General features: G+C 53.9%; 1 protein-coding gene across 6 annotated transcripts in view; it reads left to right on the forward strand.

The window, feature by feature from the left end:
- The window catches only part of IGSF9B (immunoglobulin superfamily member 9B), a 48699-nt gene extending 38281 nt beyond the window's left edge, over positions 1-10418 (forward strand). For 5 of the 6 annotated variants that reach the window (XM_017809799.1, XM_017809804.1, XM_017809800.1 and 2 more), the window contains one exon: positions 369-10418. In XM_017809799.1, coding sequence (XP_017665288.1) covers positions 369-592 — 224 coding nt within the window. In that variant the 3' untranslated portion in view covers positions 593-10418. The remainder of the gene's footprint in view (positions 1-368) is intronic. The other variant, XR_001873969.1, reaches the window with a different exon arrangement.
- Positions 10419-13084: the final 2666 nt, after the last annotated feature.

The following is a 13084-nucleotide window of genomic DNA, read 5'->3' on the forward strand; positions in this document are numbered from 1 at the left end:
CAGCATCCCTTCTGTCCCTCTGTGGGCAGAGCTTGGGCAGGTCCCTGCCGGCTCCAATGCTGGGGGTCCCCAAGCCCATTCCTGGATGCTGCCCTTGTTCCCTGCCTCCCAAAGGGATGGCTCCTTGCCTGTGGGTTGTCCCTCCCTTGCTCCTCCAAACCGAGTTCCTGTTCCCTGCATCTCCCTTCTCTATTTATTTTGGATTTTGGAGTGTTCATTTTATTTTCCCTGATGCCCAAAACGTGCTCCCTTCTTGCCAAGCGGCGGGTTCAGGGCCAGGCTTGCTGTAACCTCCCTTTTACAGCAAGCAGAGCGCTCTGCCCTGCTGCTGGCTCCGGTCCCATCTGCCTTCTCTCCCCCCTTCCCAGACGGCTCTGCCTCCCAGGTTCAGCACCCTCCCAGCTCTCAGGTACTGTCGCCTGACGAAGCTGTCTGCCTCCGCAAGAAGAAGAGACACCCTCGTCAGGACCCCTTCGCCCGGCTCTCGGCGCTGAAGGACGACCTCTGCCACCGGCAGCTCCCCGAAGACCAGACAGCCATTCTCAACAGCGTGGACCACGATGACACCAGCGGGCACGCCACCCTGCTTTAGCCTGCGCCGGCCCCGGGAGGTTGAACAGGAGCGGTGGAGGGAGCTGATGGGGATGGAGGTGATGGGAGAGAGGGGGGACACCCCGATGCTGCTGCCTCTGCCAGGGGGTTCGGCGGCTCGTGGCGGGGACGAGCTGGGGGGACCCTGGGGCAGACGGGGAGGATGCTTTGGGCTGGGTGCTCCTCGGATCCGCTTCTCCCCCCACCCCAGACGGCTTCGGTGGTGGGGTGGGAAGGGTGGGGGGTGTTGCACCTCGGTTTTGGGAAAGATCTCTAGGCTTCAAAGGCACAGACGGAGCTTTTGACATCTGCGTCCGCAGTGCGCGTTTAGGGAGAAAGTATGGGATTGAGCAGCTGGCCCTCAATCGCCGGAAGAAATTAAATGACACAGAGTGTAATTAATTGACAAGAACCTAACAAGCCAGACAGGAACTGGTAATCCCGTGAATCTGATTATGATAAAAAAACATGACCAAATAATCCCAGGAAAGCTGTAATTGTGAAAATCTCCCCGCCTCCCCCTTCCCAGCCTCCTTTGACGTGAAGGTAACAGCAAAACCACGCGTGACATCTTTCCTTACCTATCTCTGAAAGGGAAAAACCAGAAAGATCCCCCCGAGCCTTCCAATCAGTCTGAGGCGTGAGAAATCACCCTTTGTCTGTGCAAATGCTTTTGAGCCTCGGTGACGCGTTCTGGGCGCCGTGCGAGCGCGCGGGTGCGGGGCCGATCTCACGCGAGGGCGTTTCCCCCTCCAGGTACGGCGCGTGCCAGCTTTGAAGAGGGTGGTTGCGATTAATTCTTCCCGACACTCTGTATATCACAGGCAAATGTCCTTCGGTGCCGTGCAGTGATGTGATTTCTTACCGTGTGTGATGCTTAATCTTGACTCGTAACCGCGAACCGGGGCGACGCAGGCGTGCGAGCGGAGGGGGTTTGGCTGCGTTGGTCCCAAAAGCCTCCGTCGGCAGGTGCTGAGCCCGGGCGGGAGCGGCTGGAGGTGCCCAGCTCTGCGGATGGACACGGACGGCTCCTCGGAGCGGCCGCGCAAAGCTAAGCCCAGCGTTTCGCGTCAGCCTAACACACGTTCCTGCTGGTCCCACCGTTCCCCCCTTCCTTTCTCCCGCTCCAGCCCGGCCGTGTCGGCTGTGACACCCGCCAGGGTCGTGTCCCTCCCTTTGCCCCCTGTTCCCCTCGGTAATGCTGTTCTAACTCTTCACCAGAATGTATTTCCTCTTCGAAGTACTTAGGGTAGGTTTGGTGGCTGGTGGTTTTCTGGATTGCACAGGCCGTTTTTTTGGTTTGTTTTTTTAGCAGGAAAGGTGGAACCCGCTCCGAGAACAGCCGGGCTCGCTTTCCTGCTCTGCCTCCACTCTCTGACTGCGTGGCCTTGGGCAAGTCACTTAACCTCTCTGTGCCTCAGTTCTCCCATCTGTAAAATGGGGATAAGTCATATTTGAGCACTTTGGACAAGCACTTGGTGGCCTGCAGACTGCAAGTGCTACATAAATGCTTAGTGCTGATACCAAGCAATCCCTACCTTTAAAATATTTAGAGGTTTTTTTTGGTTTTTTTTTTTAGTTTGAAGTGGTAAAATCAACCGCTGTATCCAGGTTTGCACAGTTCTTCCTCTGCGGTAAAGTGCTAAACCCTCCAGCCTGCCTGGGAATAAAACACTGAGTGTTTCATGTAGATATTCTGGCTTTGAGTGGATTCAGGCTGTAGAAAAAGCATCAGGAGAACCGAAGAGCCTGCAGGCATGTTTTTGCCCCAGGCTCTCTATTTGCATATGAAACTTTTGTTTATTCCCAGGTAGAATTGCCAAGAGATTCTCTGCAATCTCGCCTTTAATTCTGCTTTGCCTTGGTTTTTGCTCTTGCTGCTGGTTGAACCTCCAAGGGCTGAGATGTTTGGAGAAAGACGTGAGCTCTGGGTTGTGATCCGGCACTCCGGCCACGCCACGCTCTCAGGCCGGAGCCTGTCTATTGCTCTGCCAAAAAACACCTGGTTTCAGAGGTTGTGCTTCCTCTCCCAGCAGGATGCTCGGGAACCTTCGACCAACAAAAGCAGAGCACCGCGTCTTTTCCAATCTCCAGGCCCTCAGTAAGGTTTGAACCACTGGACAATGAATCCTCTGAATCAATAACGAGATATTTCTGAGCTTTAACAACTTTGTGTAGGTGGTCTTCAAACCATCAGCAGGTTTGTCTCGGGAAGGAGGGAGGGTCTGGCAGAAATGTCCCTCTCTTTCCAGCCTGCACCAGGGCCTTTTATTGACGTGACGAGTGACCTGACGTAAGAACCTCAACTCTCAGAGTGAGAATTCAACTTTGCTAACAGTATGACTGCAGATTTCTTTTATTTGAGTGTGTTTTTAGGGTTTTCCCTAGAATCCACTCGGATCTGAATTGATTTAATGCCATTCTCCCGCTCAGCAGCGGGGAAAACTCTGCCTGGCTCACTTCAGCTTGCTGGTAACTTCAGCTGGGCTGCTCCCGATGGGCTGGGCTGCTCCCCACGGACAGGTGACCATCGGGGCCGGGGGAGGTGTGGAGGCTTTGTGCTGGCCGTGCCGTGGCCAACTCGCTTTTCCTTTCGCTCTCGTTGCCTCAGCCTCTCCAACAGAGGGTTGCTTTTTCCTTTGAGTGCTTTCCAAACTGTTTATGACGCCCATTCGGATGGGCAAGGCGCTGTCTTCAGGCTCTTGAGGTTGCTACCTCGGGACTGTGCCCCATCCTGTCTTAAGGAGCTCTAGAGGACTTGGAGTGCAGGGAAGGTTGACGGAGCGTGCCGGCTTGCTGCGTCAGTCTTTTGAGAGTTGTTTTCCTTTTGCAGGTGTTTTGAGCCACTGGGCTTTTCATGGTCTTCGACCTTTAGAGCCTGGAGCTGCAGCCCTCTCTCTTTCAGCCGTGTACCTGCCACGCTGCTGGAGTGGGAAATCCCGCCCGGGCGCCTCATGGAAGCAGCTCCTCCCTAAAACCATCCTTAACTCCTTTCCCTGCTAGACCGAGTTACCTTCCGATAGACTCGGGCCGTGCTTTGGCTGACTGGCTCACCTCTTGCTTTGGCAACCTCCTCGCTTCTCCCAGCCCTCTGGTTTCCATGCCCTCCAGGGGGTCGCTCCTCTCTCCTCCCGCGGACCTGGGACATCGAAGCCGTGTCAGACGATGCCAAACGCTTCCCCCATTTCATCCCCGTTTGAACTCCGTGCCGCTTTGGTGGTTTGCAAACACAGCTGCTGCTGCTGCTGCTTCATTTTTTTTTTTAATTTTTTTTTTTTTCTTTCATGCTGCAAAATATATCTTGATTTTTATCTTCCTGGGCCAAACTCTCTTATTTTATAAGCTGGTCTGAGGTAGACGGCTCTTTCTTTATCAGTAACCGTACGATTCCTCCTTGCACATTGTGAATGCGATGTTTCATTAGGTCCCTTGGCAAATCCTGGACCACGGTGAAAAAATGCCTCTGAATCACAAGGAGACTTGTCCCTGGGCTCCTCTGAGGCGTCAGTGCAGGGGTGCTAACCCAGTTTTGGGGGGTCCTTGCTGGTGCCTCTGCCTGCAAGGTGGCCACCGTGGGGATGCTCCAGTGCCGTTTTCATGCCACTGTGGGGGCTGCAGGATTTGGGCACCCCAAGCTGGGGGAGATGACATGGAGAGGTAGGTATAGGGTGTTGCTGAGATCCCTTGGAAAGAGGGGGTGGTCGTGGGGTGCCGTCCCTCGCAGCCTCTCCAATAAAACCTGTGTGTCCCTGTGCAGTCAGGGAAAAAGGGCAGGGAAAGCGCTTTGCCTGCTTTTCCAGCAGGACTTGCTGAGCTTTCACCCACGTGTTTTTGAGGTGACTTTGCCGTGCAAACCCAGCAGTGTTTCGGTTTCTCAGTGTTGACATGAAGGAAAATGCAAGTTACTGTAAGTGGGGGGGAAGGGGAGCGTTTAGGGCTCGTTTGTGGGGCCCCATTTCTGTGCCTGCCACTTACTGCATCCGGAGGCACTTGGAGCAGTGGGTTTGTAGGATGTGGGGAGCTGGAGGGTCCCGGGGTCTCTTCCCAGTGTGAACCTCAGCATGGTTTGTGGTCTGTCCCCCTGAGCAGGGGGGTCTCCACGTGCCCCCAGGGTGGTGAGGAGTGTCTCTGTGAGCAGGTGATGCTTTTCCCAGTGGGATGCTCATTCCTGCTGCCCTGTGCAGGTCACCTGTGACTTGGAGGCTGATTTGGGGCACTGCTGGGCTCCAGGCTGTTGATCTGGTGTTTATCACCTTGTCAGCTGGCTCGGTGCCACCTGCTTTGGAGGAAGTCTGGAGGTGACAGTGTTTGGTAAAGGGAATATAAAAGGAATAATAATTTTCTGTACCCACCTCTGGGGGTGTTGAGGGCTCTGGGTTTGGGCTCAGCAGCCCAGGCAGGGCTTAGTCATGTCTCATGGCATCCGGGCACGACACGTGTTCGTGACTTACTGCTGCTCACACCTTGCAGCCTGTGTCAGGACAAAACCCTCCTGGCATTTTGGTTTCTCCTCCTGCTTCAGGCAGTGACGTAGATTTGGGAGTTCTCAGAGTTTCGGGTTGGTTTCAGCTGTAGCTCTTGTCTGGGGGTATTTTTCCATGAGGCTGGACCTTCAGGGATTTCCACACGTCCCACGTGGGCTCACTGCGGCCCCGGGCTGGCGGAGTCGATGCTTTTTTGTGGAAGGAAATCTTTTCAAGGAAGTGGAGTAAAATGCACTGTATATATGAGATATAAATAGATAGAGAAGCGTAGGACAAAGGTAGATAGGTTTGCAGAATTCAGTAGATTTGCATGTCAGGGGTATGTGTGTCTCTAGGGGAGAGTTAAGAGCTGTGCTGAAAGGGGGATTATTGGGATGGGCAAAGCAGGGAAGGGGCTGGGAGCAGCTGGAGCCCGAGGGGAATTTGGGAATGGAGAGGCACGCTGCAGGCGTGACCTGCTGCACACAACAAATTGCTTTTTTTCCCCTCATTATCTCCCCCCCTCCATTTTTTATTTTTGCTTTGTTCATTGTCTGTGACTCACCCGGGGGCCGTGACATTGAGAAGCAGGAGGGACAGGTCCTCTCCTCTGCGTGTCCGACGCGCGTGGGGCGTGACACGGGACGTGACATGGGAGGGGGACGTAATGTTGTCTCATCTCTGGTGCCATCGTTTAAAGAAAAAGCTGCACCACGCAGAAACCTTTCCCTCAAGTCCCTCTAGATGCTGCTCTCCGGTTACTCATGTGAAAGCATTTTGCTTTGCATCTGTTCTTCCCAGAAAAGCGTGAGTCAGAAGGGATGAGACGGGGGTACAGCTAAATTTGTCCCTTGAGCTGAGGAACGCGGCGCCGGCTGTGCCAGCCGGCCCCAACAGTGACTCCTTGGAGGGACGAGATGTTCTTCACAGTGTCTTTATTTTAAACCTCATTAGCAGGACTTTGAGGATCTGAGGCAGAGAGGGGATTTGGTCATCAGTGATGCCAGAGCCAGTACTGGGTTCGGGGGCAGCCAAATTCAGGCTGTATTCCCTCCATGCTCCAGAGCCCATCCCTGTGCTGTCTGGGCACAGTGTAACCCCTAAAGGAAATAGGATGTTTACTCCCATTCCCCCTCTTCAGCTTAATTTTGTGGTTTTGTTTTTTTTTTCCTGTTTCTGTGAATCTTGACTCCCCTCTGCCTGTGTTTGCTGGGGAGGAGAGGTGGGAAGCACACTTGTTCCTGCTGGAGATCTGTCAGGGAATGCACGATCCAGGAACTGAGGGTTGGGAAGCAGCATCCAGATTTGGCAATGCTGGTGCCAGCTGAAGAAGAAACTCAATATTGCACTTAATTCCCATCAGTTGGTACATCCCAATGTGGAAAGGACTGGATGCTGGTGCTGGGAACAGGCTGGAGATGGGAGCTGTTCCCCTCCCCTGGTGACTGGGATGAAGGGGGAGCTGCCCAGTGCCGTGTTTCCCCATTTTCCCCTTTTCTGTGGTTTTGACCTGGCAGGTTTGTGCTGCCTGAGCTGTGTGTTCCCCGTCATTGTGTGGCATAGGCATCTTCCTGGCCATGCTGGGTGACCTCAGGACATCCCCAATCCCAGGGCTCTGGCTGACTTTTGATAGTGCATGGATGGAGGAAGGACCGTACCTGGGGAGGGGGTGGGCAAGGGAAAGGGGGGGCAGACAGGCTGGTCCAGGCTTGGGGGGTTCAGGTGCAGAAAGCATGTACTGTAGTGGTAGCTAAGGATTTTTATACTGGTTGCAGTGGGGTGGGAAGCTGGCATCCCCCAGGGAGGAGAATTTGCCCAGATTTTGGCTTTACCATCAAAATGACACTTTCTCTCCCAGGGGGACTTTTATTCTTGTCCTCCTGAGGTTGCAGGGGACCAAGAGGGCTGCAAAAGGGGGTGCCCATCTTCCCAGGACTGAAAGCTCCTCTAATATCCCCCCACTCCCCCCCCCAGCACTTACATTAAAATAAAATTTAAAAAAAAAACCAACCTTGAGAAATGAGCCCCAGTATCTCTATCTAAAGAAACGATATTGGTGTATCGAAACCGCATTGTATATAAAATTAAACAAATATATATTTACTTTCTATTTTAGAAGGGGGGGGAGAATAAATATTTAAAATAATTCCTTAGTAATAGGTGTCAGAAACTTCTGTGCAGCATGAGAGAGGCTGTCAGAGGTGGGGGGGAGAGTCTCAACAGCGGGAGCAGAGCGAGTATTTTTACATTATATTGCGCTTCAGCTTCTCTGCTTCTCCATCCACCTATAAATAGACAAAAATATATATACAAATATATATATATATATATATAAAAATTATATATATCTAAGTCACATAGCTGTTTTATTTTTGTATCCATGCCTAGTGCTGTTTGAGCAATACGGTGGCGAGGGAGAGGAGGGCTGGGCGAGGCCGGGGGGCTCGTGGGGCTCCGGGGGATCCGCCGGCTCCGGCTGCCGTCCCGGCATCGCCGCTGTTTGCTGTCACGTTGCTGTTTCAATAGGGAAAAATACTGAAAAGGGAAAAAGCCCCGGCATGGGGAAGCCTGGGCCTGCTGCCAGCTCGCCCAGGGCCACGGCGAGGGGGTGGTGTTTCCACCTAGGGCTTTTCTTTCCAGAGAAAAAAGACAAATTTCAGCTCCGGGGGCGCTGCTCGCAGCGGGAAGGACGAGGCCGGCTGCGACCTGGGGGGTGGCACAGGATGGGGGACGCGCTGTGGGATGGGGTCCCCACACCACTGCCTCGCTGGGCGCTGTTGGCCGCCCGTCCTCGCCGCCCTCATAAATCCTGAGGGTTCCTGAAACCCTCCTGTGGTTTGTGGAGCCCCTCAGAGCCACCCAGGTGGCCACAGTGGGTCCCCACATGTGGCTGGAGCAGGGAACCTTCTCTGTAGGCAGGTCAGTACCTCTCCACCAAACAGAGGAACTCTGGCCGTCGGGGTTTGCCGGTGCTGGGGAGGCTGCTGGTATGCACTGGGGTGGGATGGGGGCTCTCCCTGCCCGGATGGGTGGGATATGAGGCTCTCCCTGTCCCAGTGATGAGGAATGTGCTGGGGATACTTGGGGCTTTTCCTGCAAGGACCCGCCGGACCCCCTTCTCTGTGTGCCCGTGGGTGGCAGGGGGGGGATGAGGAGCCAGTTTTGGGACTGAGCAATGCCAGGGGGCAGCAAACCACCCCCTCTGCCTTCGCTGGGGCAGGATTTGGGGATTGGCTTTGGGCAGTGGTTACCCCTTGTGCTGTGTCCCACAATCCTTGGCTCTGGGAGGATGCAGATGCTTCTTTTTTGGGCTCAGATGTCCCCGAGGGGATGGTGGCACAGACCCCGAGCGCTTCCACCCCTCCAGAGCCAGGCAGAGGTCCCTCACCGTGGTCATGCCATGTCCTGCCAGGCTGAGGCACGAATGTAATCCCGGGAGCTGGCCCCTCACAGCGGCACCGTGTCCTCCGTAGGTGTCACCTGTATTTTCCATGATATTTCTGTCTTCTTCGTCGGGTTGGGGAGGGTTGGGGGAGGGATGTTTCTAATATCAAGCCAAGATTTGTTCAGCACCAATTCTTGATATCGAAGCAAAGCATGTTTGGTGGGACTAACTTGCATTTATTAGCGGTAAATACATAAGTGAGTATTTTATATGTTTAAAAAAAAAAAAAAAAAGGATGTAAGGAGAAAGAGAAGGGATGAGATTTCTCACCGGTCGGTGTCCGGGCTGGGGGGGCTGCACTTCCCTCCCACCGTCCCCCCGGTGGGGCTTTGGGGTATTGCCGGGGGTGGGCAGGGGGGGGCGGGCAGCTTTCTCCTTTCGAATCACTTACAGAAAAAAAACAGGAAAAAAAGGAAAGATATAAATGTTTACAAAGCACACTTTCCACAGTAGCGTTAACCCTCTGGATGCCAAACAGACACATCAAGAGCTGCTCCGCCCCTCCCTCCCTCTCGGCCGCGCCCACAGCATCGTCCTGCTTCCCGCGGTTTGGTTTGGTTTGGTTTGGTTTGGTTTGGTTGTTCCCGCATCCCCGCTGCCTCCATCCGCCGCAGCCGCGCGCATCTGGCAGGAGCTCGCTTTTCCCGGGAGGGGTGTTTGCTTCCCGCCCCCTCCCAGGCTCTTCCCGCTCGGCCGGCGGGAGCGCTGGGAAGCGCCCGACTCCGCTCGGGGAGGTTTTGGCTCGGTGGGAGATGCCGGCACACGCTCCCTGCCCTCCCAGATGCACTTTAAGGCCAAACTTCCCTTTTTTCCCCTCTGCGGGGCTGGCAGAGAGCAGGCAGGGGATGCTCCCGAGGACCCAGGGGGTGCAGGACCTTCTGTACGGCTGTGCAGGCTCCAGTCCCTTGGCATTCCCATGTGGGAAAGCCCTGTAGAAATCCTCCTGGAAATGCCTACATTGCCATAAGGTTCCCGAGCCATCCTTTGGGCATTTGGAGGTCACACCTCCTTGCCAGCTCCTAGGGGAGCATCCCTGGATCACCCAGGGGGCATCCCCAAATCCCCCCGGGAGCATCTCCACCTCTCCCTTGGGAGCATCCCTGGCTCTCCGAGGGAGCCCAGACTTTTTAATCCCCTTTTAATAGGTTTTGTAGACTCTCTGAACCCTCCTAGACCTCCACAGGTAGCTCTTGATTTAATTCCCTCCTAACTCCATAGTTTTCCCCTAAGGCAGGATTTTCTTCCGGACCCAACAGGGGTCTGGTTGTGTGGAACAACTTTTTCCTCTTTTTAAGAAGAATTTCTTGCCTCTGGATATAAAGACTAGACCATCCAACCTCGTTTCCATCTCTTGAATGTCGAGTATTACGATGTATAACACACGTTAGGGTGCTCTTTGGTGCTGTTTCAATGGTAACCAGTGGAACTGACTTTTTTTAATAACAATAACAATAAAAGAAACTTTAGTACCGCTGGTTCCATAACGTTCGTTGTCGTGACTTAAATTTTATTTTTTTTTTGAGTTTCTTTTTTAATTTTTGTTAAGGTTTTTGGTTTGGTTTTTTTTTTAAATCCTTTTTTAATTTTTACTAAACAGTGAGTAGCGATCAGCTGCCGAATCTCTGTGGTGTTGATTTTTTTAGTGACTGCTGTGAGACGGGGTGGGCTGTGTCACACCTGAGTGGGATTTGGGATCGAGTCACTTCGTTTTGGAACTGCACACAGCAAAACTAGCGTTTGATGGGAGCCCAGACGGCAACTAGAGGGTTAATTTTTGAACTTTCAGGTATGTTCCTCAGAAGAAAATAATAATAAAAAAATTATAAAAAAAAATAAGAGAAACAAAACACTATTTTTTCAGTAAGCTTTTTTTTTTTCTGTAAACGATTTACAAATAAATCTGACATGATGGTGCTGTACCAAAGCCTTATATGAAACTTATTCCGCGCTCTCTATAATCTCTCTGTACCTGTATTGTTGCTCTGGGCCTTCTCCAGGGCCAGTAAATGCCAGCAGGAGGGACCGGTGGCCGCGTGCTCGGCATCGGCATCCCCGGGAACGGCCCGGAGCTGCTCCGGGCCACGGGGAGGGAAAGCCAAATTTCAGCATCGCTCCCCAGGTGTGCGATGAGGGGCACGGAGTGGGGGGGGTCCCTCACCCCAAACTCTCCTTCCGACTGGGTGCTATCCTGCCCTGGGCAGGGAACCGAGACCTCGCCGGGAGCGCTGCCCGCTCCTCCCGGCATTCCCGAGCTGGTCTCCAAGGGGATAACGACCCACTGAGCCCCCTCATCCGGGGGGATTTTACATCTTCCAGATCAGCCCGACCTCCGCAGCGCTTAGCCAAGGCAGACCCCTGGCTCTTGCCCTGCGAGCCCTCTCCCTGCCCTTCCCCTGGGGCCGGCTGGGAGCTGGGGCTGCTTTGATAGCTCTAAGCAATAATCCCACTCTGCCAAGAAAGTTGGGTCCTTTTGGCTCTTGGACTGTTGTCAGTTGACGAGTAAATGCTAAATAAGCCAACAAAAAATTGGAAGAAATGAGAGTTTGAAGCCCTGCCTTACTGGGAGTAGCTGGTCCCTCGGTCTCTGCCTGTTGGGATTTTAAGGCCTGCTGAGTACTTAATTTATCGCCGGTAACATTGCATGTTCATAGATTGACTTTTTGGGTTGGTTTTGGTTTTTTTATTATTATTTTAATGTACCCACTATAAGAAATTCTGGCAGTGTTGCAATGTTACGTACAACTAGCCATGCTGTAGGAGAATGATGGGTTTTGGAATCGATTAACTTGCTCCTCATGTAACATTACCCTGCTTCAGAAATGTTTTGTATTTTGATATAAATAAACATTTGCTAAAAAAAAATATATCTATAAAAAGACTTGTCGCTCTCGTTGATTTGGGTGGAGGGGCTGAGGGGAGGGGGTGGGCTGCCCCAGAGGTGTTTGGGGGGTAGGGATGCTTTGCTCTTGGGATGCTGGGCTGTTCTTTGTCCTGAGCATCCCATGGGGTGCAGTGGGGTTCCCCAAATCGTGTTTTCCCACTGGGATTTGCAGCATGTCCAAGCTGAGATGGGTACCGAGATGGACACTGATGCTCAGATCCTGCTTTTGGGAAAGGACTAAGAAGTGAGAGAGCCCAAATCCCATCTGACAGGGTGATGCTGTCCCCTCAGAGCCCAGGGATCCCACTCTCCCTGCTGCCACAGCTTCCCTTTCTCATCCCCCTCCTCTAGCCAGGCTGACCCCCTCTTCCCTCCCCTTTGCCTGCTGCCTTTGGTGTTTTTTGCCATTTTTTGGCACTGATTCAGGCGGCAGCAGCTGCCCTGGTAATAAAGGCTTTGTCAAGCAATGGAGCATGTCCAGGACTGTGCGGTGTGTGGTGCCACGATGTGGGGGCAGTGGGGACATCCCCAGTGTCTGCCGGTGGCCGTGCCACGAGGTGGCAGTGCCGGCTCGGCAGCTCCCGGCGCTGGTGATGAGGATGGAAGGAGAAGAGGCTGCCTCGACCACCTCCAGCACCTCTGTCCTCTGTGTATCCGCCCACAGGGCCGGGATGGAGGGGCTGCTTCTGTCTGTCTGGCCTCCTGCTTGTCCTTGAGCTGCCCCCCAGTGCCGGGGTGCCCACCGAGTCCAATGCAATGTTTTTAGGGGCTGGCTGCTCTCTGGGGAGCTGTGCTGCCCTCACACCCCTCAGTGTGTTGGGGATGTGGCTCAGGGCTGTGCAGCATCTTTGAGTACCAGTCCCAGTAAAACTCCTCCCCAGGGGGGAGCAGAGATGCACACAATGGCCACTTCCACATTCCTCGCCAGCTGCTCCCCAAAACTGTGCCCAGGGCAGCCCCAGCTTGCCCTGGGTATTCCCACATGGACCTTGCACACCTCTGTGCAGGTATCAGGGACCATCCTGCTGTGGGTGCCACAACACCCTGTGCCCAGCACAGGTGGGCAGATGCTTGGGAGTCATTTAGGTGCTGCCACCCAGCTTTGCTCCAGTCTTGGTGAAGCCCTGTGGGAAGGAGGAGGGATGAAGTGGGGATCCAGGCCCCCCATCTGGATCCTGTGTTACAGCAGAACTGATCTCTGCTGTGTTAGAGGGAACGGGAGGGCAAAAAGAGGTGGTTGGGCTGTGACTGAGGTGTTTGTGCAGGTAAATGATGCTGCAGGAGCTCATCCAGGGGCATGTGGGTTCTGGGCTGGAGGGGCGAGGGGTCACAGAATGAGGCACCCCCAGTACCCCTGTGGCAGGTGGGCAACCCAGCTGTGCTGATGGCCTGGGGCAGGGGCCCTTGTCGGTGTTTTTAAGCCTCACAAGGACAGCTGGGACTGATTTGGCCTCTCTCAAAGGGCACAAGAGCTGAGAGGAAAACTTGAGCTGCCATCACTTAGCCAAGGTGTTTCCAGCGTTTTGAACATCCATCTCCAGGTAAGAAATTCATTTCACCTCCCACCCCCTGGAGCCGGGCAGCATTCCCCTCCTGTGGGGCTCCGGATCTGGCTCCTGGCTCTTGCCCATCCCCAGTGGGGGCCAAACCTCTGCTGCCAGCGTGGGTGATGCTGGCAGGGAGACAGGAGGGGAGGGACCTCCT

The sequence above is a fragment of the Lepidothrix coronata genome, unplaced genomic scaffold (genome assembly GCF_001604755.1).
Source record: "Lepidothrix coronata isolate B3197 unplaced genomic scaffold, Lepidothrix_coronata-1.0 Scaffold27, whole genome shotgun sequence".
Lineage (NCBI taxonomy): Eukaryota > Metazoa > Chordata > Aves > Passeriformes > Pipridae > Lepidothrix > Lepidothrix coronata.